Genomic DNA, 23,286 nt, shown 5'->3' with positions numbered 1-23,286 from the left:
AATAACAAACATGATCATAGTCTGTTAAAGAGCAGTCCTTTAGGTTTTATTATTTAATCAAAAACACTACAAATTGAGCTTTTATTCTAAAGCTGTATCTTAAGAACTCAAAGAAAGCAGCCTAGGCTACTAAAGATCATCTTGTGATGCATCAATATTGTACATTTTTACTTGCTATAAGTAACATTTTTCACAAGATTTAATTTGCAAGTTAAAAAAAAATGGCAGCCAAATCTGTGTTACAAAGTTTTTTTGGATATATCTCTTTTATTGTGTTCATTTAAGCAGCATAATAAGACAAAAATAAGGTGCAAATATCTGTACACAACAACACACACCATAACCTGCCTTCAGCCCCAGTAGCCAATCATAAAGCAGATCACGCTGAGACATATGAGGAGGTTAACGTTGACGATGAGTCGCATATGTCGATTTTCTTCCAGAGAGAAGATTGCTTGTTCGGGTACGAGAGGCTTTGCTGGATTTTCCTCTCCCTCGTTCCCTCGCTCCATCCCACACAGCCAGTAGAGGGCGCTAATCAGCCTGGACTGGCTCTGGACGCTGGGCGTGGAGGATGAGGAGTCTGAAGAGTTCAGGAGGAAGAGAGGGTGTGTGTGAACAGGAAGCTCTGACAAAGAGTCGGAAAGTGTGAGACAGCAGCAATGACCCACCTTTTCTTGGATGAGAAGCTTTTCCATTGGACCTCTCTTCATCTTTTTCTGTGACGTCCGTCCTGTTTGTCTGAGTAGTTATCACCTCTGGGGTGGTTTTACTCTGCTCCACTGAGAAGACCTGCTCTTTGGGCTCTACTGGGTCAAACCTTGTGAACCAGGTGAGACGACTAATCTGTGAAACAGAAGTGATGATACAGCGTGCATAAAAGGTCTGGGATAATGAGATATCTCCTGTAGACTATTTAGATGGTACTGTTGACTCATGTATGAGTAACAACAAAATAATCCTCGGTATGTTTTTTTTTTACCTAAAGGATGAAACATTTGGTTTAGGTTTTAAATCAGTCAAATACAAACTTGGCAATAAGGTACTCTGAGGTGTTATTAACGCCTGAAGGTGCTTCATATCAGAGGAGGAGGACCCATTAAGATCTTAAGTTCTCAGAAATGGTTAGTGCACCGTTTTTTTAGAGTGATTGAAAGAGAAAATCAAAAAGTGAGATTTAGTTTCTACGTCTGGATCAATGATACAAGAAGAGATCTTTATATTCCCTGTTTGGAAATAAACTTGAAACTTTAACTTCAACCTGATTTGAAGTCCTCACCTGTTCCGGTTTGGGCTCTTCCGTTGCCAGGCTGATGACCACCACCACAACCAGAGTGATGAAAGACAGCAGCATGGAGAAGTAAAGGTAATGGACGTACTTTAACACCCCCGGTCTGTTGTCCTCCTCGTAGCACAGGGGCGCTGGATAAATAAAGTCCAACAACATGCGGATGCAGCCAATCGCCAGGCCGATAGCGAGACCCCAGAATGCACCCTAAAGAGGACGAGGAGGGAAGAGTCATTAAGGAACAAAACCATAATATCACTCTTGATTAAAATGCAAATGTATCAGTTTATATACCACCGTGCCTTCTCATTGGTCCTCTTCCAGAAGCAGCCCAAGAGGAAGATGATGGAGACGGGAGGCTGGAGGTATGTGCTGATGGACTGGATGTAGATGAAGAGCTGACCACCCTGACTGGCCTGGACGACGGGAATCCACAGCACCGACACCACCACCAGCACCAGTACAAACAACCTGAAGGGGAAATAAACCTTATCTATAATCCATAAGAAGTAACTAATCCCATTCATACACGATCATATGCCACAGACGAGGCAGCAGGAGCAACTTGGGGTTAAGTGTCTCGCCCAAGGACACAACGGACATGTAGCTGCAGGAGCTGGGGAATGGAACCCCTGACCTTCCGGTTACGAGGCAACTTGACTGCCAATTGAACCAGAGCGGTTAGATTTCGCTCCATGTCTTGGTCCTCCAAGTGGACAGCCTGGGTTCAAATCCGACCTGTAGTTCCTTCCTCACATGTCCTCCCCCCAATTTCCTATCCTCAAATACAAATCCTTAAAAAAAAGGTCTCAGGAATACGGAACAAAAATCTTGTGAACAGATTTACCCTAATATTGACCTGCTTAGCAACATCATCAACTATTCGCTGTATTGAGCATATTGTATTTTTACTCTTTCATCCCAAACGAGAGGGGGGAAGGGTATAATATACCAAAAATGTGATTGCCTTGATCATATAGACTTTCAGCTTTTTTGTTTCCGTACTTCTGATTCTCTCAATAAACTGTGCTGAGTCGGTATTATTTCTTTTTCAGGGTTTTTGCTGGAATGTCTTGGTCTGTATTTGTTCTTTGCTCAATTATTAGAACACCGAAAAGGTCACAAACCTGCCCACAATCATGAGCTCCCACTCGGAGGCGCTGGTCCTGACACTCTTCCACAAATCCATGGTGAAAATGGTGCTGGAGCTGTTGAAGATGGAGGTCAGCGAGGACATGAGGGCAGCGATCATTACGGCCATCATCAAACCTCTCAGCCCTGGGAGGAAAAAACACAGAGTTCATCCCACACACACACACACACACACACACACAAAAACAGAGCTCAAAATGTAGGACAAGAGGTGAAAGAAAGGGGAAAGTGTCTCACCTGCAGGCAGCAGCTCCATCACCAGCCTGACGTAGGCGGTGTCTGAACAACCCACTGGGTTTCCACAAATCTGTTTACACCGCTCAGGGTCTGCACACGCCACATCATCTACAAGACATCATTGAAACGTCTGAGAATTCAATACACCATCATCACCTGAATGCAATCAGTCTGTCCTGTATTTAAAACTGCATTACTTTACTATTTTACAGAAGTATCATTTAGGATACATCCACTGGATTTATTCTGTTTTTTCAGAATGAGATATAAATGTCTTACCTGTGTAAAGTATCCTGCTGATCATGCCGGGCAGCATGATGGCAAAGAAAGGCAGAACCTTGAGATATGCAGCCAATAGTGAGCCACCTTTGGCATGGCTCAGGTTCTTTGCAGCCAGGGATCGCTGCACAATCACCTGCAGAGAAACACACGCACAGCTACTTACTCTCGATCTGCTTGGTTAATGAGTTATAAAGACATGCAGAGGAACACAAGTACATTCGAGCAGTATTACGATAAATATGAGTCAGAAGGGATGTGATCATCGTGAATCATATTGTTATCGCTGAGACACCTGGCAGGTATCAAGGGGTAAAGGTTTCACGTGCAAAAGTTTTGTTTCTGAGAAGACAGGAAATGCTCTTTGACACCATGAGTTGTGTCATGTTTGGTTGCTGAGCATAGAAACACTTTGATACTTTATCAAATAAAGACTGGACTTAAAAAATAAAAGTAGGGCACAGATCTGTAAAGTGAAGCCAATGTCCCTTAAAGTGCCTTAAAGTGCCTTAAATCTGCATTCTTTACAAAGGCCAACAGGAGGCGACTCGTCTGTCAGACAAAGAGGTCAGGTTGTACAGCAGTCTAAGACAATGACCTGCTTCTAACTTGTACTATTTTCCAAGCAAACATGTTCCTGTTAACCTCATCCTCTCAATCTTTAATTGTATAGTGATCTGTAACAGCGTGTTTTAATCTTTCAATCGTAATCCTACGGCAGCCAACAAGTCCGCCCGACTAGCAATAGCACAAACTATTGACGTAAAAAATGCACTGCAAATGCAGAAACAATGCATGTAATGCTTGTTTTCTGCATCAGAGCCCTCTCAGACTTGATGATTTGACAGAACACTTCCACATTCCCCGGGAACGCAACTGTGAGAGTTGAGATTAGGCGTAACTTGAGTATACAGGTTATTCTATATTCTATATTTTGTATATTCAAATAATTCTTTTTTTTAATTTTACATTATATTCTATTTTACTGTATATATGTGTATTAGTAATTTGAATGTTATTGCACGGCCTTGCGGAACAGTCTTTACATTTCACTGCACATCTGTATGAGCATGTGACAAATAAAAACGTTGAATCTTGAATCTTGAATCAGTAAAAAAAAAAAAAAAAGGAATATGCAACCTTTCTGAAGAGCACAACATGCCAAATTCTGAAGATGTGATTTGTCTTAAAGCTTCATAAACAAGCTGGAAGAACATTGTTACACTTTTATCTTCAAAAGATGACAAACCTGAGCATATCTTAAATATTAGTAGAACTAATATGGTATGTCCATGTTGGCATATCCAGGTCTTTGTTACATTTGATGGAAAGAGTTATTCCCAAAAATTGCTTCCTTTTTTACTATATCACCTGATCAGAACACCAGTACCACATGGAGGGGATGGACATGCCGATGATGACTCCAGGCCAGGGCAGGTCTGAGTTAAACGGGTCTCTGAAGATGTGGAAGGAGTCTTCTCGTGGGAGACCACAGGTTGAGTTAGGGACACGGATCGAAGGGATGGCCTTAAAGTATCCTTCCATCAGAGCATCCCAGCCTCCGACCTCTGCAAAGCCTAAACAATGCGAACATCAGGGTCACATAAACTGGACTACAAGCTGCTGTTAACGGCACGGTTTTATGCTTCGGCTGTCAGATTTGACTTACTGAAGCCCATGAGGGTGAGAGATCCTGCCAGCATGATCACTGTCTGAGCTGCATCTGTGTAGATAACTGCAGCCAGACCCCCTGGGAAACCACAAAGTCAAAGACTAACAGAAGAATAAAACACATCACTCCTATCTGTAAGCTGCAGAAAACGTTTCTAAAGGGGCGAGGTAAGAAGAAAGATCACCTGCTACAGTGTAGAGAGCAGTGACTGACAGCAGCAAGATCACAGCCAGGTAGAGGTTCCATTTCAAAGCCAGCTGAATGAAAAGTGCACCCGCGTACATGTCCACCTACACAGAAACACACACATGGGACACATATGTTGCAGATAAAAGGTAAAAGAAAACAACATGCAACACACACGTATTTGGATTAACATAGTGTAAAGATGATAGTGGGTTTGTGTCATACCGATATCTTTGTGAAAATGTAGATAAATAAGGACAAAACGGTTATAAATAACTGCGTTCTTCTGCCACCAAACCGCCTCTGCAAATACTCTGGCATGGTTGTAACCTGGAGGAGGAAATAAAGTCAAAGAATGATTAAAAAAAAGGTTTGAGTGAACAAAAGGATTCATGTGCACAGGTGTGATATTTCATGTATTCAAGCTCTACCCCAGACGCGATGTAAATGGGCAGGAAGAGCCACCCCAGCAGCAGCACCATCAGCATACCCTGTGGAGGATCAAATACCAACATTAGAGTCTATACTTAAATTTTTTTATAAAATATATTAGCAGGTGTTTAGGGCATATATAAGCCGTAAATAGCTTACATTCCACTCATATGCAATAGCTCCAATTCCTGCAGCAGCTCCTGACCCTGCAAGGCCGATGAAATGTCCACTGCCAATGTTACTGGCAAACAGCGAGGCACCCACCTAAATATAGATCAAAGAGTCAGAATAAGGAGATTTTTGAAGATATTAGAAACTCCAAGGGCATCGGTGTGGTCTTGTTGGGAGCTAATTAAATCAGTGCTTAAACTGAGCTTAAAACATACTTAAAGCTGAAAGTTTCTTGCTAAAATCCTGAATTTGATCCTGCCTATAAACCCCTCTATTTCAGCCCTGATCAGAACAGGCTGTTTCTGTGTCTGTACCTTTAAATATGTAAATGAGCGGTGTCTGACCACACCCCCTCTCTGGAAGGGCTTGGTGGGCTTTCTCGCTTCATGCCCTATTGTTTACGGTGAGAAGGCAGACTCAGAGGGCAGAACAAACACCTAGCTGTGGTAGTGTCACCCACCTGGGGGAGGGGTTACTGCCCTTTGTGATGTCATGAAGGGAAAAATCTCCAAACAGCCTGTTTGAGCACACATTTTCTGAAAAGTGGAGCAGGCAAAAGACAGAGAGGATGGACTTTTCTCATAATTGGGGGGGTTTGTAGACAGACTAGGGACACATATTAGTGTTAGAAAAACATGGTAAAGTGTATTTTGCATAATATTTGACCTTTAAATTTCAGCCACTAACTGTCTACACTGTGTTGTGTGACTCACCGGCCACCAGGTCATGCTCTTCCCAGCCAGGAAGTATCCATCCACCGTGCTGCGCTTTGTCCTGAACATGGACTGGCAGAAGAATGAGAAATCTTTAAAATAGACAACTTAAGGAAAAGATGTGCTTCAACATCTGTAATTAAGCACTGAACTAAAACGAACAAATACGCTTTCTTTGCCATCACTGTAACCTGCTAAAAAGAAAAAAATAATTGCATCCTGCCACATACTGAGTGATGTCACTCCCTGAACCCTGTGTTTGGAGCATTACAAACTCTAACTGTTTAGACCACATCAGCCTTGGTTATTAATTAAACTCAGATCCTTTCAAAAGGGTAAAAAAATAATCCCAAAAAGGTTTAAAAAATCAAGATTCAAAGTTGTTGTTTTATCAGATAATGCTGACTCGCAGGTCGTAGATCAGTAATGGATTTTAAATGCATGTTCTGTAACTGGGGTCACCAGCTGAAAAGAGTTGTCTGTGTGTTATGTGTGTTATTAGTTTTCTCTGTTTTGAACACTGTCAACAAATTCTTTGAAAGTTTGTTTTGAGAAGTTCCATTAAAGATAGAAGAACGCTCATTCTCAAACTTCAAAGGTTGAAGAGAGGCGTCTTTAGAGCGTCAGAAGAAGAAGAAAAAGTTCATACAGACTTTTCCAGTGGAAGGACATAACTAGAATTTGCTTGGTATTGCAGAAGCTACAGGACAAAGAGGCAAAACTCAGTGTGGTACATTTTGATTTCAAGCCATTAACGCTTAACTCTCATTTACGGAGCTTATCATGTAAAAAAAATGATCTGTTAAAATATTGGAACACAGTTCTGTTTTCCTCTGTTGTACTCACCCAAAAGCCAACGGCCAGAATCAGCACAAAGTAGACAACCAGCACCACTATGTCCCAAGTATCCAGGGTAGCTGAGCCCCCTGTGGGGGGCGATGGAGAAGAGGACGTGCTGGTTCTTTGTGGGCCATGTGTAGGGTCCATTCTGTCAACTGCTGTGTTGGTAGTAAACAACGTAAAGACACCTGTAACGCCCCCAAAGATAAAAATGTCATTTTTCAAAAATAACTTTAATACTGTTCTTTACCTCAAGTTTGAGGTACTTTGATCTTCTGTTGTTGTTGTCATGGCCGTGTTTCCCCCCTCTCTCTGTGTGCTCCTGTGTGTCTCCCTGTGTGTGTGTTTTGTGTGTTAGTCGTGTGGGCGACTCCCGGATCCCTGATAATTATGCACACCTGCCTAACCAGTTCACCTTGCTACCCTGCACTGCATCAAGACCTTCAGCCAGATCATCAGATATTCTCCATTCTAAGCTTACCACCACTCTGATTCTGTATTCCCTGAATCCTTGGAGCCGTCAACAGTCATTCCAAGAGTCACTATAACATCCTGCCATGTCCTTGGCAGGGTGCTGGCCCAGCTCTTCTAAATGGGTCTTTAAAAGGCCACTAAAGTAATTGTGGTCATCATAGCTTCCAACAGCAGCACGAAGTTGACACCAGTACTGCCTGGTTCTGTCTGTGCTTCCTCCAAGCATCCTTCCTGATGCCTTGTCGGCCATTCCCATCAATGCAGATAAAGTTCCTGCTGCAGAAAAAGTCCCCTGTTTCTGCTGAACTGCCAAGTGTTTTTCCTGCTGCCGCAAAAATTCCGTTCTGGTGGGAAAATGTCCCCTTTTCCTGCAAAGCTGCAACTAGAGTCCCCTGTTCCTGCTGCAGAAATAATATTCCCCTTTTCCTGCAGAGTTATTGCAAAAGCCTATTTTCCCATGTAGCACTGCAGCTAAAGTCCTTACAATCCTGCCTCTAGGATCATTCCAGGTCTGACCTCCTGCCCATTTTGTGGCTCCAGCCAGTCATCCAAACCTGCCATGCCTTTCAATCTTTACTCCAATACTTCTTTATCTTCTTCCCGTCAGGATCTTGTATTCAGGTTCATTTTGCAACATGTTTTTTTAAACAAAGGAATATACCAAAACGTACATCTTGGATGTAATGCCAGCCAACTGTAATTCATGTAGATACAAATGTTCACACATTAAAATCAACTCCTACCTGATATTAACATACTGCTGACATCTGCAAGTAAGAGTCTGAGACACATGCTTAAATGACATTTTCCTATATGCCTGTTCAAAATCAAAAAATCTATGCTAATACTTTCAAGGAAATGCAGGAGATATGTTGTTACTGTTGTTATTTCAAGAGGACTGTTGACAGGCTGAATATTTTAATCTGGACTAAAAACTTCTCGTCTTTGTTGTGGTGTCACTAGCAAGCCAATAAAATGAGCCATAGTTGCCTTACAAATGATAAATCAGCAATTTAGAAACCAGTAGAAGCAATAACTCTCGGTGTATTTATTCTATCTATATGTGGTATCATCTGTCTGTTTGTCAATAAACTCACCATTCAGTCAGTCGTCCAGCCTCGAGGTGCTCTGAGCCAAACAAAGCAACGTGCCAGAAATTACAGCTGGACGATCATTCTCTCGAAGCTTCCTCCACTCGTCCTAAGATCAAACTCCACTTTTCCCCAAGAGTCTGGTTAAAATGTAAGGGATTTATGACTCTTAACTGAGACGTGTGTGAACAACACACTCGTGCTGCCAGTGGAAGAAATCAATGATTTCTGAACGAGTTTTAAATACCTTTCAATTACACATGAGCAGCAATATAACAATACTTATTGACTATAAAACAACAGCAGGGATAACTTCGTGTGGTTTTGTGTTTACGGAAGAGACTGGCTTATCTCATGAAAACAAATATTAATCTGAGATTTTACTGCACTATCAGATAAAGTGACTGCAGCAGGTGTGTACGCAGCAAAGCTAAAGATTTAGGAGTGATACAGATACCAGTATTGGAAATGCCTCTGATGCAAACTTTTATGAGGTAACAGAAACCAAATTCAGTATTATTTAGAAAACCTCCCAAAAAATAAACATCTTCTTCTTAAAAACAGTGTCCTACACAGCAATAGTTTTATAAATTATAATGGCAGCCCCAGAGTTGTAAAGAAGATTTAGTTTCAGGTGAATAATCATGCAACATGAGCAAAGAGCAGCACCTCAGTTAGTCTAAAATGTAGCATTTGTTAAACCTTGCAAAATGTCTGGAATTAAAGTTGTATGATCACCTGTTTCTGTATTATTTAAACTTGAAGTTGATGTCATTAAAACTGGTATAATCAAAGAGAAAATCAGTTTCAAACATAAAAGATTCTGAGGATTATCTGTGAGCCTTGCTGCAGCTTGGCTTTAGGTATGGACATGCCATTATAAAATAATATGTACTACAGCCATACAAGGTAACGGTTATAAAGCACTTCACACTATCAAACTTGTTCTCAGTATTGTCCACAAATGAAATCTCGGCATCAGGATACCAAAAATAGGTATTCAAACACCCCAAAGAGAATGATGTTATAAAGCTGAGTAGCATGAAATATAGGAAATAAATCAAATCTATGCTCTCGCTTTGGTCTTTGATGTCCTGTAAATGTTTATCACTCGATTAGTGTTTATTTCATTGTGAGACTAAGCGTCTTCCTGTATGATATAAACACAGACACCCGGGAACATCAGATGTTACACCACTCTTTATAGTTGTCAGCATTGTTAGGATACAATACAAAATACAGACTTAACACTTTATAGGCATTAATTGGACAGCAACGCTTAAGAGGTTTACATTCAGTAATTTAAGCTGGAAAAAAAAAAAATCTAACTGGGTACATTGTTTTTATCATTAGAATGTATTTACCCGTTCAACAACATCACCTGAAGCGTAGTGTTTGACTCAGCAACATAAACGACTGCTCTGCTACGCTAAACTTAAAGGAGATGTGTCAGTCCATTTTACACACAGGATGAAGTGCTTCATACAGTATTTTATGGAGCAGCTGTATCTGTTTTCTTTAAATCAACTCTCTGTCTGTACAGTGCAAAAGGATTAATGTCTGCTATACTTTAGATAGAATAATATCTAACAGTGGAACACAGCTTAACACATATTGCACGCTGCCCGCTGTTAGCTCCACGTGATCTCACTTCTGCTTCCTGTAAATGTTGTGATGATGACTTTGTATGAGTCAAGAATGATCCTTAAACCGTTACAATGATGTTTTATAAAAACAGGTGCCAAGATCCCCACTATACATCGTCTCATACATACATGTTACTAGTATCAGAAGGTAAGTATCAGAATACAGAATAACAGCATTAAAAAAAGAGTTAGGATGGCTATAACCGGCATGGGAGGAATTCTGAGGCTCTTACACCAAGGCATAAATATAATGCAGTAAATTAAAAAGAACTATTAGAGAACATAGGCTACACTTAGTCAGAAGTTATGTTACATTCAGTGTGGTGGGCAGCTTACAAAAATATAGCACATGTCAGCTAAGAGAAGGGGATTCTTCCAAACCTTCAAGTGCAGATAAATAGGAGTCCGTTCAAAATGGGATTTTTTTTTTCAGATGGCAGCTGATTTTTAAAAGGTAAAAAGAAAACATTTTTAAAAACAACAGATACTGAAAAAGTAAGTGTTGAAATAGAAGTAGACTCTTTTCTTACGATTGCGCACAATTCAGCTCTGCACATTCACTCCGGGAGCTGCTCTTTATTCAGCAGTTAACTTTTTAATAGGAGTTGGTAACACTTTAAATGAAGGTCACAATATTCACCACTGACTAGTTTCTAATTAGCATGCTAATTAGTAGCATACTGGCTGCTTATTAGTACCTTATTCTACATGACCATAGTCTATAACTCATAGTTCATTAACTAAGAGTTTTCACTCAATTCACTCATTCTAATGAGTTAAAGAGCTAGCATTAGCACTTAGCAGGGAGTGACTGATTAGCCAAAAAATAATACATTGATTTTTGGAGGTTATGAACGTATTTGAAATCTCAGGAGATAAGAATCTCAGTTTTTACATAATTCGATTTTTTTCCCACACCTCTAATTTTAAAATTATAATTCATGTTCAACAACTTCCTGACTTACTATCTATAATCAGTAATTAGGATGGTAAACTCTTAGTTAATGATCTGTTAGCTTTAGACTCTGGTCATGTAGAATAAGGTACTAATGAGCGCTTAATAATGACAAATAAGCAGCCAGTATGCTACTAATTAGCATTCTAATAAGCAGCTAGTTAAGGGTGAAATTGTGTCCTTCATGTAAAGTGTGACCAAACATTTAACATTATAATAGAATATGAATTAAGTCTAGTGCAGATCAGCATCATGCTGCTCAGAAGTCATGCTGCAGACAGCACTTGAAGTATTGTAAACAGTTACATCAGAAATAGGCGTGATGATGTACGTTTTTTTTTTTATCCACCCCTAGCATCGTTTTCTGCATGTTTGATAAAAAAAAATCATATTTGCTTTTAAAGGAAAACACATGTGCAGATACAGATATAACATGATAGGCCAGGCTCTAATGTGAACGATGTGAATTAAATATCTATTTCAGGATAAAGTTAGTTTATTTTGATATATATATTTCTTATTCTTAAATATAAATAAAACGACTGAACTCTTACAGAAAGAAAACTTAAAGGATGTTGCAGAGTCACTATGTCTCACTTGGTAAAGGTACGTTAACAGCCAGTTTCTTTTTATGTATTTGTCTTAAATATTTAAGTTTAAGACTTCCAAAAAGACTCAGTTTCATCTTGAGAGAATAAACAGAACATGTAAAACCACTGATATAAAGCTAACTGTTTATCTTTGATGCAGAAGGCTCTGCCTTCATTTTGATCAAAAAAACAATAACCAGTCTTTTTTTGCTCAAATGGTGCGCTGAGTTTCAGGTGTGAATGGTTGCATGTATATACAGTATATTTGCATACAGTCTGTCCGATGAAGGAGCCATGTTGTCGTCTCCATATATGTGTTACCAAGCCAAGGGGGAGGCCATTCGTGGACTTCTGGGGCTCTTTTGGTTTTCTGCAGCTTGCCGCTCAGCGAGGGCTCTCTGTGCAAAAGACAAAAAAATAATATATAGGTTTTTACATATGCATTACGGGAAATGTCTGAAGAATGTTTCTGCCCCTAAAATCCTCCTGATCTGGGTGTTCACACATGCAGCTCACACAGGAGATTATACGTGTCAGACAGGGGGGGTTGGGGGGCCTCCTGAAGCAAGACATGATGTAAAAGTGACATGCTGAAGTGGCAGACAACATGGCAATTTAAATTAATGCTATGTGCAGTTCAACAGAATCACAAGATAAACAGGGTGCAGGATAACCTAGTGGTTACACTGCAAGCCTCATGTACAGAGGCTAAAGTGCTCATGACAGTGGCACTCTCTCATCCCAACATTTATTCTCTCTCCTCCAATAAAGGCACCCAAAAATATCTTAAAACGAACAAAGAAAAAGCAAAAGAGGGGAGAAGAACATGCTTGCAGGGGAAAACATAATGCAGCCGTTTAATCTCGTGCACAGAGATCGCATTGATTGCGTGCATACAGTCTATGGTCATGCACCGATCGCAGGGAATAAAGGTCACCCCTCCTATTCGCTTGAGGTGAAATCTCCTGATTAAATCGTGCTGCGTTCTCCGGTCAGCTCACTTGAACTTTCAGCATAATAACTCTCGGGGGCTCTCATAAAGTCAGTGTGTTTTGATCACACATGCAGCTCAGCTGAAAGTGTGATCAAGACTTCTGTGAGTCAATATAATGCTATCAGTTAAATGGTTTTTAGTAGCGCTTCTGAAATTAACTATTTTGTTTGATCAATTATTGATTTATGGTTAATTAAAGCTTAATTTTAACATTTTATAATGTGTTTTTATTTCATGTTTTTATATTAGCTTTGGAAAATAAAGATATCACTCTAAAACAATTTAATTATAAAACCTGAATTAAATCTGAATTTATTTCTATGAAACATATAAATGCTTGATCATTAGATCAGTACTTTTTGAATGTCAGTTTGTTAAAGATGCTTGGAAACAACTTCTGAATGTGAACTATAAATGAATGAATGAATCTGAATGTTGAGCTCATTCTTAGCTGTTCAATTATTAAAAAAGGCTTTCTGACAACAATAACAAGACGCTGAAGTCTGCAAGGCTGCAACACAGAACCCACACAGTGATTCTGTTTGGCCTTGTTGAAATGCAAGCTGTGCTCATTAGACACTGCACAAGCTTTCTAAAAACAAAAACTCCAGCAAAGTAGAATATCTAGAAAATAATGAGGTAATCATCAGACAAAGTAAGTGTTTATCTGCAGCCAGTGAAGTTGTTTAGTCAAACAGTTGTGTTGAATAATTTGGGCTGAGAGAGAGTCATGGAGGATGAGATGCAAACAGCTCTGACTATCACAATGCAGACGTTACAGCTTGAGTGAATCAATCTTTCCCGCTCACCTCAAACTTGCCCATGAACTCCCCAAAGATCCCAAAGAAAGCCTCCGTGTTGGTGGAGTTTCCGTCTTCTCCGAAGAAAGAGGCAGTTTTGCTGAATTCTTCCATCGCTCTCTGTTGCAGGGACTCCAGAGACTGCACCGCTGGATGACTGTTCTCCAGAAAGTTCTACGCATACTGGAGTCAAGGGAAACAAGATTTACATCATATCGACTACAATTTCATTGTTTCTTATTCTTTTGTGCAGGATACACTCATGACGGCAGCGAAGCGGTCCTCAGCTGTCGTGGGCATTTTCTGACAGGCTGAGCGAATATCCTGAAGAGTTGTTTGAAGGTCGTTCAGATCGGATGTGATAGTCCTCTGGTTGACTGTACAAAGACAAAAACATGACAATAAATATGAATCTTGATTATGTTCATTCTTAGCTATTCAAATGGTATGAAACAGAGGTCGAAGGAAAGTGTATTTACCTTTGGCTGCAAGAGGAACCATGGTTAAATCTTTGGAGAAATCCAACACTTCAGGAAAGTGTTGACATAACGACTTGACCAGAATATGTAGAAACGTTGACTTCCCATCCACTGTCTTAGTTGTGCTCAACTGCAGAAGACACAATAAGTCAAGAAGGAACAAAGACATCTTGTTATGGATATCTGTGAGACTTACCTCTGTGAGGAAGTTGATCTTGAAGCCTGTGGTCTTGTTGGTTTTAGGCTGGCTGTTGTTCAGGTAGTTCCCCATCGCCAACACAAACTAAGGAAAGACGTAACGCAGCATTCAAATGAAGTCATGCTGTGCGTCTTACTCATGGACTGTTTAAAAGATGATTGGGATCAAATGGCCTAGCGGTTATGTTGTGTGCCCCATGTACGGAGACTTATAGTCCTCGTCGCAGCAGCCGAGGGATCAAATACGACCTCAACCCTTTCCTGCATGTCATCCTCCACTCGCTCCTCCCAACATTACATATCTCTCTTCAGCTGTCCTAGCCAACACAAAATGAACATTATACTGTATTAAAGAATATCTGACACTAGAAATTAAAAAAATTAGCTCATTTTGAAAACGTGTCCTTAGGAAATATGTCTATACAATCTCACTTCTTTGGCACTCAGTGGAGTCGCACCCTGCTGGCCATTTGAAAGATTACAGGTTTTTTGTCACTTCCTGACTGTCTTCACTTACAGACGCAGATGCTACATCCACTTCTTTTTCAATTTAAGGTCCAATTTAAATCCAAGGAGAACTTTACCAACTCTTTGATTGATTTTACAGATTGTCATACAAAAAACACTATCAACCAGGTGAAACTGTTTTTTTGTCCAATAAGTCAAATCTAAATCACAAAGAATTGTGAAAGCCTCATCCTCATAGCATGTATATATTTGTTTGTATGTGCTTGTGCTTTACAAAAGGCTACCTCGAGTATCTTAGCCAGCTTCTTGCTTGACTTTAGCTCCAGTGAAGCCTTGTAGAGACAGTCGTACGCTCCCCTCAACTCCTCCGTCTTCTCCTGCAAGGAACACTTGAAGAGGAGGCTCTCTAGGCGGGTCTTGTACTCGGGCACTGACAACATCTGATGTAGAACACACACAAGACGCAAAAAGAACTTGGTAAACACAAAAAAAACAAAAAGACACAGCAGGTATTCCACAGTTTACTGGCTGACTGTACCTGCAACACAAACTGGTCGGGCTCGCTGAGTTTGCTCGGGTTCTGTCTGTACTCTTCATACTTTTTGACCTCCTCTGCATCTGGGGCATACAGCAGCAGCTGCTTGATGTGGGCCGGCTCAAGCCTATCAGTGGCCATGTTCATCAGCACCTGACGCAGCTCCCCTGGAGAGAGCTTCAGGTGGGCTATCAGGATGGCTAAAGGTTAAAAGAAAATAAATAATGCATTCATAATCATAAACCAGCGATTCCTCTGGGATGAGAGGAAAAAAGTATCAACATAGTCACATAGTCACTTACAGGCATTGTAGGCCTTCTTATGGGACAGAATTTCAACGACATCTTTCTTCTTGAAGGTTTCTAGCGGGGGCAGCTCCAGAGTAGGCACTTAAAACGAGTGTTAATGAAATTCCAGGATGCAGGTACATAGTAGACAGCACAGAAGAGAAAATGATGAGGATGTTGTTCAATTTAACGTACATTTTATTTATGAGGAATAAAATGTGAATAAATCTTGTGTTATGTTGTTTCATGTTACTGATTGTTGTTTATTTTAAACACCGCTTAATCAAAGGTCCAACTAGGGACCAGAATTGGAAATAAGTGAAAGCTATAAACTGTCTGTATGTTAAAATGCATCATTCCTATTCAATAAAAACAAATTCAATTTAATTTAGTTCAGTTTAAATCTATTTATTTATCCCTTTATGACAAGACAACGGAATTCCATAAATTGGGAAACATATTTTTTCCTCTAGAAATAGCAGAACTTGAATATGGGGGAGTATTTTGGTTTAGCTATTGTTTTGGTACATCTGGCTGACTCTGAATTCTCATTGTGACTCTAATAACTTTAAATAGTCACACTCCAGGAATAAGGAGATCAAAGAACCTGGTTGATAAAATGCACAAACATACTGATACAAGGTTCATCCTGTCAAATCATTTAAAATTAAAATACTTGATATACTGTGTATATGAGAGAGGCTTACTGAGAGTTTTAATGTAATGATGTAATGAAACACTGCAGACAGCCACTTATACTAACTTGAGCTCTTCTGTGTCCCAAAGTGCAGCTCCAAATCCAGATACTTCACCATGTCATGCAGTTTATCATACTCAGAATTTGCTCCCAGCTAAGAAAGACAAATTGTGAATATTAATTTGAATTTCACGTGTCTGATTTTTTCAAATTCTATGTTCATACCATACAAAAAACATTTAAAGCTCACCTGTCCCCAGATGGTCCCCTCTGAATTTTCCACTTGCTCCCAGCGCAACCTCTTCACACTCATATGGTTGGAGTCCATCCTAGAGAGCGATGGCCTGGGTAACGGTGGAGGGGAGCAGGGTGGGGGCAGGGGTGGAGGTGGTGGTGGTGGCTCCAGGTGCTCTGTTGGGTCGGATAGAGAGTGGGGGAGGGACTGGGGTTGGCCGTGAGAATGCTTGTGTTGGGACTGAGTTTGTGACTGGTGTGCAGACTGCAGCAGGTGATGTGAGGGCTGGGACTGCGGACGGGTGGCCTGGGTGGAGGTCTGGACTTGATGTTGGGATTGGTGGTGCTGTGGCAGAGGCTGGAAAGAGGAGAGGGTGGGTTGGTGTGGCTGGAGGGGTTGAAAGGTGGAGAGAAGGGGCTGAGGTCTGTTGGGCTGCTGGGGAGGGTGGATAACATGAATCTGATGTTGGTAGTCCTGCGGAAGAGGCTGTGGGGTCATATGGTGGATGTGGTGGATTTGAGGCGAGCTGGAGTGGTGGTGGGTCTGCTGGATGGAGTGGGGTCTTTGAGGAGAGGGCTTTGTGGGCTGGGGGTGATGGGTTTGGTGGATCTGCTGCTCTTGGTGTCTCCCTTGCTGTATCTGTTGTTGACCTTTAAGACTTCTTCGACTCTGATGGGAGTGGCCGTCCCGGTTTAGCTGAACTGGGAGGGAGGCCGGTTCAGGTGAGGCTTGATGCAGAAGCTCTGTGGAGGAGTGATGGGCCTTGTGTTGATGTATCTGATGGGTTTGATGGAGCAGCTCCGTGGAGGCGTAGTGGGCCTGAGGTTTATGCATTTGATGGAGCAGCTCCGTGGAAGAATGGTGTGGTTGTCCTCGATGCATCTGGTGAGCTTGATGCAGGAGTTCAGTTGAGGAGTGGTGGGGCTGCATTTGCTGCATCAGATGCGCTTGCTGCAAGAGCTCGGTGGAGGAATGATGGGCCTTGGTTTTGTGCATTTGGTTGAGCATTTCTGACGACGAGTAGTGGGAATGAGCTTGTTGAATCTGCTGGATCATCTCAGCTGACGAGTGGTGGCCCTGGGTCTGTTGCAACTGATGGAGCACCTCAGCAGAGGAATGGTGGACTGGGACTTGGTGCATCTGGTGGAGCATCTCCTCAGAAGAATGGTGGGGCTGGGACCTCATACCCTGATGGCTTTGGTAGATGCCCTCAGCATACTGACCTTGTTGGCTGGGATGAGATGTCGGTTGTGGCGATGGCTGGTGAGGAGACGGGGCTGAACGGGATTGGCGTCGTTGGTGATGACTCTGGTGGGCTTGCTGCTGCTGTGCTTGGCGCATCATCAACAGAGGATGGCTGGGATGGTGGTGGTTGGAGTCCGGGGAAGGGAGCGGGGGTAAGGATTGGTGGAGTTGTTGGAGAGGCGATGGCGAGTGCGCCTTCTGCTGCGTTGGCTGGGTAGGCATCGAATGGTGGCTCTGGTAGATCTGCTGCATCTGCTGCTCTTGATATGCCTGTTGCTCCTCGTAGGCCTGACGCTCCTCATAAGCTTTTCGCTCTTCGTAGGCTTTTTGCTCCTGGTAGGCCTGAAGCTCCTCGAGTGCTTTTTGCTCCTTGTAGGCTTGACGCTGTTCAAATGCTTTTTGTTCCTGGTAGGCTTGGCGCTGTTCATATGCTTGTCTCTTTTGAAAGGCTTGTTGCTCCTGGTACATTTGTTGTTCCTCGAAAGCTTTTTGCTCCTCATATGCCTTCTGCTCTTCATATGCCTGCCTTTCTTTGAAAAGTTTCGCCTGCTGTTCGTGGAAAGCCTGCTGCTCTTGGAATAGTTGTTGTTCTTCAAAGGCTTTCTGCTCCTCATACGCCTGCCTCTCCTTAAATGCTTGTTGCTCCTCATAGGCGTGTCTATCTTGGTAAGCCTGCTGTTCTTGGAAGGCTTTCAGCTCCTGTATGGTAGCGTGGACTTGAAGATCGTCTCTTGCGGGCAACACCTTATGTAAGGAGTGGCGTTTAGGTGGTGGATTACTCCGGGGAGGAGGTGGAGGAGGGGGGCCAGATTTCCGACGAACTGGCACATATGCTCTCGGGGAATGCTCAGGGGTGTAGCTAGGGTTTATCTGCTGCTGCTGCTGCTGCTGCTGCTGCTGTTGTTGCTGTTGCTGTTGCTGTTGCTGTTGCTGTTGCTGTTGCTGTTGCTGTTGCTGCTGTTGCTGTGACTGTGACGGTGCTGGAGGGGGGGGAGGCGGATCATTGAACTGCACAGGTGGGGGTGGTGGAGGGGTCATTGGGGGCGGAGGGATATGGTCGGAGGAAGACGAGTAGGTGAGGGAGGAGGCATTCTCTTCTCCGCTGCTGCTTTGAACGTCACTCGGGCTGCTGAGCTCTGGGGCCACAAATCCTCCATTTTCCTCTTCGTCCACCACCAAGTCCTCTTCATTATCATCATCCTCCTCATCTGGGAAGTCCATCTGCACAATATCCTGGCATTAACACCAAAGATTTAAATTAAGCCACCATTTAGAGTCTTATAAAGATGAATTTAATAACTTTTGGGATATATGCCCATTTTTTTCCCTACACCAAAAGAATTGTCTGTAATTATATCAAGCTACTTGAAGCATAATCTATACTGTTCTAGGATGTTTATAAGTAAAAGAAAGCATGCACAAGAGAAAGAATAATGATTCATAGAGTTGCATGAAAAAATGGCAGAGACACCAGCACCAGCCATTTCAAATTGTCCTCTAGTACTTATTACGTCTGACTACAAATACATCAATTAATATGTCAGGAATAGTTATTCATATTTTATCATTGTGGTAAAAAAGGTATTTTTTGCAACACGAATTGCTGGTGTAGTCCTGCTTTGACTCTACCTCCTCATAATCATTCTCAGGGGTCAGGAAGTCATCAACGATAGACACCCTCTGTCCCAGCTGCTCGCTCAGCGCATCCAGAAAGCGATCTGTGTCTTCTGAGCGTGGTGGTTTGGAGAAGGTGTAGCGGCGCTTGCTGCTGCGATGGGTAGGGGGACTAGACGGGTAGTCAGGGGGCTCTGGAGGAGATGGGGGAGGGCTGTCCAGGCTGATGTAAGGGTTCGAATCGCCACTGGTCTGACTTGTCAGACCTGACGAGTAGAACTGGGCTGCAGGGGGGCTTGGGAGGGGCTCCGGCCAGGATGTAGGCAGTGGTGGGCCCTTTCTGCTACCTGAGAAAAGGAAGACATACAGTATACAGTTTTATATTGACAGCCTTATCCCTGTAGCACCATGTGTACAAAAACACAAAGGATATCAATGTCTCTAAAAAGTTGATTAATTAAATTAAAGGTAGTCAGGACTTTTATCATGCACACATATCTATCCACCAAGAAAGAAATCCTTTGCCTGTCATCAACCATGAAATGTTGCTTTTGGCTCCAACAAAAACTTCAATAAACCTGGAAATATTTGCACACTTTCTACAAGCTGTAGGAAATTCCCACAATCACTCACCAGCTAATTCAATCCCAGACAAGAGTGGCAAGACTGAACTACATTTCTCAAATAAAAAAAAAATCATGACTGTGTATGACTTCAAAGCGTTGTGAAAGGTTCAGATTTGAGAAAAAAAGGTTTCAGCATAAGAGGTCCCTAAGATTACTAAGAATTGCAGAAAACACATATTCCTAAACGGAGTGTTTTCTAGTTCCACTTCCACCATCACCATATCCTCCTTCTGTGCTTCAATGTTTCTGGTCTATTTTAGGCTACCTTTAATCTAACATGCAAGTAGTATTAGAGGTACATTTCAAAATAAGGGCTCACTATTATTTACTATTTTATGATGTTTTTATCCCAATAGGTTTATTTATAACTTTCATATTATTTTATGATATACTGTATGTTTTACCTTTTTACTCTCTAAAGCACTTTGGTTGACCTCATGTGTTTTAAATATGCTTTATAAAAGAAAGTTGACTTCACATCTATATGCCAGCAGACCCCTAATAGGTCTACTTTTTTTTCAAAATAAACTTCAACATTCATAAGAGCAAGGCTGAATAGAAGGTTATTTTTGAGACTCTGTGTTGCTGTATATTTCAGTAAAAACACGATTTAAAGACAGAAAAAGACGGTTCAAGGATCGGTTCAATTCAAGGATATTCAGTTGAGGAAGAAATGGGTCTGCTACCTTGGGATTTATAATTTTGCACTGCAGTACTTTTGAAACATGTTACTCTCCCTCTCTTCCATCATTCCACATGCATGCACAGACACGCACACAAACAAACACACACTCACATACACAATTAATAAGCTGAGTAGTTATCTTATACACCTATTACTTTAAGTAAATGTATACTATCAGCTACCTGTGTTAGCATGTATTGAAGGGGAGGATGTGCGCGAGAGGGGCTCCAGATCCAGCAAACTCTCTGGTGCAGGAGGAGGACGACTCTTCAGAGACTTGGACCTCTTGGATGAATACATGTTTTCCAGTTCAGCGTAAACTGCTGACAGCTTGTATGATGGGAATGCAGAAAGAAATCAGAATGAGACCTCTCGCTCTTATAATGATGAAGCCTACTTTTATATGAATGCATCTTTTCTCATGAGGATGGGCCTCGGTACGTACATTGGTGAGGTTGTTGGGAGTTTCCGGAAGGGAAGTACCATCGCCAGACTGTCTCTCTCCTGGTGCCAACCTCATCCCTACCTCCAGCACGGGCTCTGAACGAAGGCCTGTGATGATATACCCATTAGCATGGCTGATACACAACAAAAGATCTTTTTTTCCAGTGGACTAAAAGTTAAAGCACTGGGTCATATATGGTCACTGTATAGGTCCATTTTGAAAGATCTTTTCTTGGGTTTATTTGGGAAAATTATATACTAAAGTTAGCAGAGTTTAAGATTTCTGAGGGCCAGGTATTCACCATTTTCATATGGCCATCTTCCTCTGATGTGCAACCAGGGTGGAAAGCTCAAATGAAGCTAAAAATCTGGAGGGAAATTGGGCAATATTTCAAGTAAAAAAAAAAAAAAATCATATTTGGGAACTGATTAGCTACTGGCTAACATTAGCATTCAATCGCTTCCTAGCAAACAAAACCATTTGATAGCGTGACACAACACATTAGGAAATGCCGGTTAAATGCTGCAGCATTAGCAGGTTAGCTTGCTAACTAGGTAGGCAATGCTAACATGTAGGCCTGCCCAAGCGCGAGGTGTATAATCCCCACTAACACAACCATGAGCAAGAAATTAGGCCTTCCTTCTCGTGTCATATAACACTATCAAATAGAAATGTTGAGGTTAAATTGGTTGTATGCTAATGTTAGAGTACTCTTGTCTTTTTAGGGTTTAATGTCTTCGGTTAGAAAACAAGTTATCGAATATGTTGTTTCATGTTGAAATGTGGCTCAATGTCACTCCAGATTGATTGGAAAGCAGTGAAATCGTAATATTTATTCAGATTGTCTATGTTTAAACCTAAAAGACTGAAGGACAACTCGTTAAAGCAGTAGAGTAGTGTGTAGCAGTGTAGGCCTGAACGCGGTAGGGGCAAATGGCCACTGTGTAAATACCAGTAGTGGGCAGGGTCTGATATTAGCTTTGAAACCAAGCCAGTGAATATCAGCTACATGTGAATATGTTAAACCATTAAGTTTATTAAAACTGGTAGAAAAAGGAGATATAAAAAACTCTTTGTACTATTTAATCCGATGGTGTTCATGATCACAATGAGAGTAATGCAAATTCTTCAGAAATAATATTAATGACGTGATAATGATCAAAGGTGTCATGGCGGTCCTTTTGTTACTGTTTCTACTGATGATGATGATTTTAATGAAGGTCTGTACCCAGGCCCAAGTGTGTTCCAATGACCAGGTCATCAGAGCTACGGCCCCTCACACTGCTCCTGTACGTGGTCCCTGTCACCCTCATGGAGCTGCTACGTCGATGGGGCTCGGGGGCCACCTCAGGCTCTGGAGGAGGGGGAGGAGGAGGTGGTGGTGGTGGTACTGGAACACACACACACACATTGGCAATGCAAAGGTGCATATGAAGGGCGGCAACACCCTGTTTAATTTAGATCCCCATGACAGCTTTCATCTAATACACAAACCACTTTGCACCCACACACGAGCACCTCAGAAGACACATGCACCAAAATGATAAAAAATAAATAAATTAAAAAAAAGACAAAGGACAAACGCATGCACACACCTGGCGCTTTAAATCCAAGGAAGCGTGAGATCTTGCTCTGGCAGTGTTCCTGCTCCTCATACGTCAGCAGCTGGTAAACAAACTGCCAGATCACCTGTTTGGCTGGAGTGTCAAGCACCGGGAACACATCCACGATGAGAGTGTCCACATTCCTGTGGCCACAGAAACACAGGTGAGGTGAGGTGACAGACATCGCCCGGCTGTCCAAAAAGAGGGTCAGAGTTGTGTTCGGGAAACTTCATACCAAATGGTTCTATCATTTAATTTCACACAACACATGAAACTTATTCTTGAGCCTTTAAAACTTGAAAACATTGTGTCGTATTTTCATTGGCTCTGAGGGGAACCAAAGATAAACCCTGACCATGTCATCAAGGTTATCACTGTTTAAGCTTTAGTCTATAATTGTTGAACAAAAAGTGATGTGACTACGTCCAGGGAGGGACTTATCAAATGATGCTAAAAAAAATTAGATTTTTATTATTTAGGCTGAGTTTTAGAATTGACACATTACTCTTTTTTGTTTCTTTGGTCTGTCTCGTGTAAGTCCCCAAACTACAAACTGAATCACTGAAGTTATTCTTTTGTTTTGATCTGAAATGTAGAAATATGTTTCACTGGCTCATGCCTAAAACTTTTATTTTATATTCCCAAACA

General features: G+C 41.7%; 2 protein-coding genes across 2 annotated transcripts in view; both read right to left on the bottom strand.

The window, feature by feature from the left end:
* Positions 1-19: 19 nt before the first annotated feature.
* Positions 20-8,720, bottom strand: slc5a11 (solute carrier family 5 member 11). Its single transcript, XM_020636319.3, has 16 exons — positions 8,542-8,720; positions 6,977-7,158; positions 6,131-6,202; positions 5,406-5,510; positions 5,246-5,305; positions 5,040-5,144; positions 4,813-4,918; positions 4,626-4,706; positions 4,328-4,533; positions 2,957-3,092; positions 2,678-2,785; positions 2,416-2,566; positions 1,591-1,759; positions 1,280-1,495; positions 672-846; positions 20-583 (listed from the first exon to the last, which is right to left on the bottom strand). The coding sequence occupies exons 2-16, from the start codon at positions 7,115-7,117 to the stop codon at positions 351-353; spliced, it is 2,064 nt and encodes a 687-aa protein (XP_020491975.2). The 5' UTR covers positions 7,118-7,158; positions 8,542-8,720; the 3' UTR covers positions 20-350.
* A 993-nt stretch (positions 8,721-9,713) lies between these two features.
* Positions 9,714-23,286, bottom strand: part of grid2ipa (glutamate receptor, ionotropic, delta 2 (Grid2) interacting protein, a) — a 32,890-nt gene continuing 19,317 nt past the window's right edge. The window contains exons 9-23 of the mRNA XM_029277800.2: positions 22,630-22,781; positions 22,263-22,424; positions 21,035-21,141; positions 20,772-20,919; positions 19,294-19,625; positions 16,435-18,897; positions 16,251-16,338; positions 15,503-15,589; positions 15,204-15,400; positions 14,950-15,105; positions 14,196-14,282; positions 14,000-14,129; positions 13,779-13,897; positions 13,530-13,694; positions 9,714-12,124 (exon numbers count right to left, since the gene is read on the bottom strand). Of these exons, the coding sequence (XP_029133633.2) occupies positions 12,044-12,124; positions 13,530-13,694; positions 13,779-13,897; positions 14,000-14,129; positions 14,196-14,282; positions 14,950-15,105; positions 15,204-15,400; positions 15,503-15,589; positions 16,251-16,338; positions 16,435-18,897; positions 19,294-19,625; positions 20,772-20,919; positions 21,035-21,141; positions 22,263-22,424; positions 22,630-22,781 (4,474 nt within the window). The 3' untranslated portion in view covers positions 9,714-12,043. The remainder of the gene's footprint in view (positions 12,125-13,529; positions 13,695-13,778; positions 13,898-13,999; positions 14,130-14,195; positions 14,283-14,949; positions 15,106-15,203; positions 15,401-15,502; positions 15,590-16,250; positions 16,339-16,434; positions 18,898-19,293; positions 19,626-20,771; positions 20,920-21,034; positions 21,142-22,262; positions 22,425-22,629; positions 22,782-23,286) is intronic.

Source organism: Labrus bergylta, chromosome 16 (genome assembly GCF_963930695.1).
Source record: "Labrus bergylta chromosome 16, fLabBer1.1, whole genome shotgun sequence".
Lineage (NCBI taxonomy): Eukaryota > Metazoa > Chordata > Actinopteri > Labriformes > Labridae > Labrus > Labrus bergylta.
The sequence above is the reverse complement of the archived record's forward strand: the minus strand, read 5'-3'. Positions and strand labels throughout refer to the sequence as shown.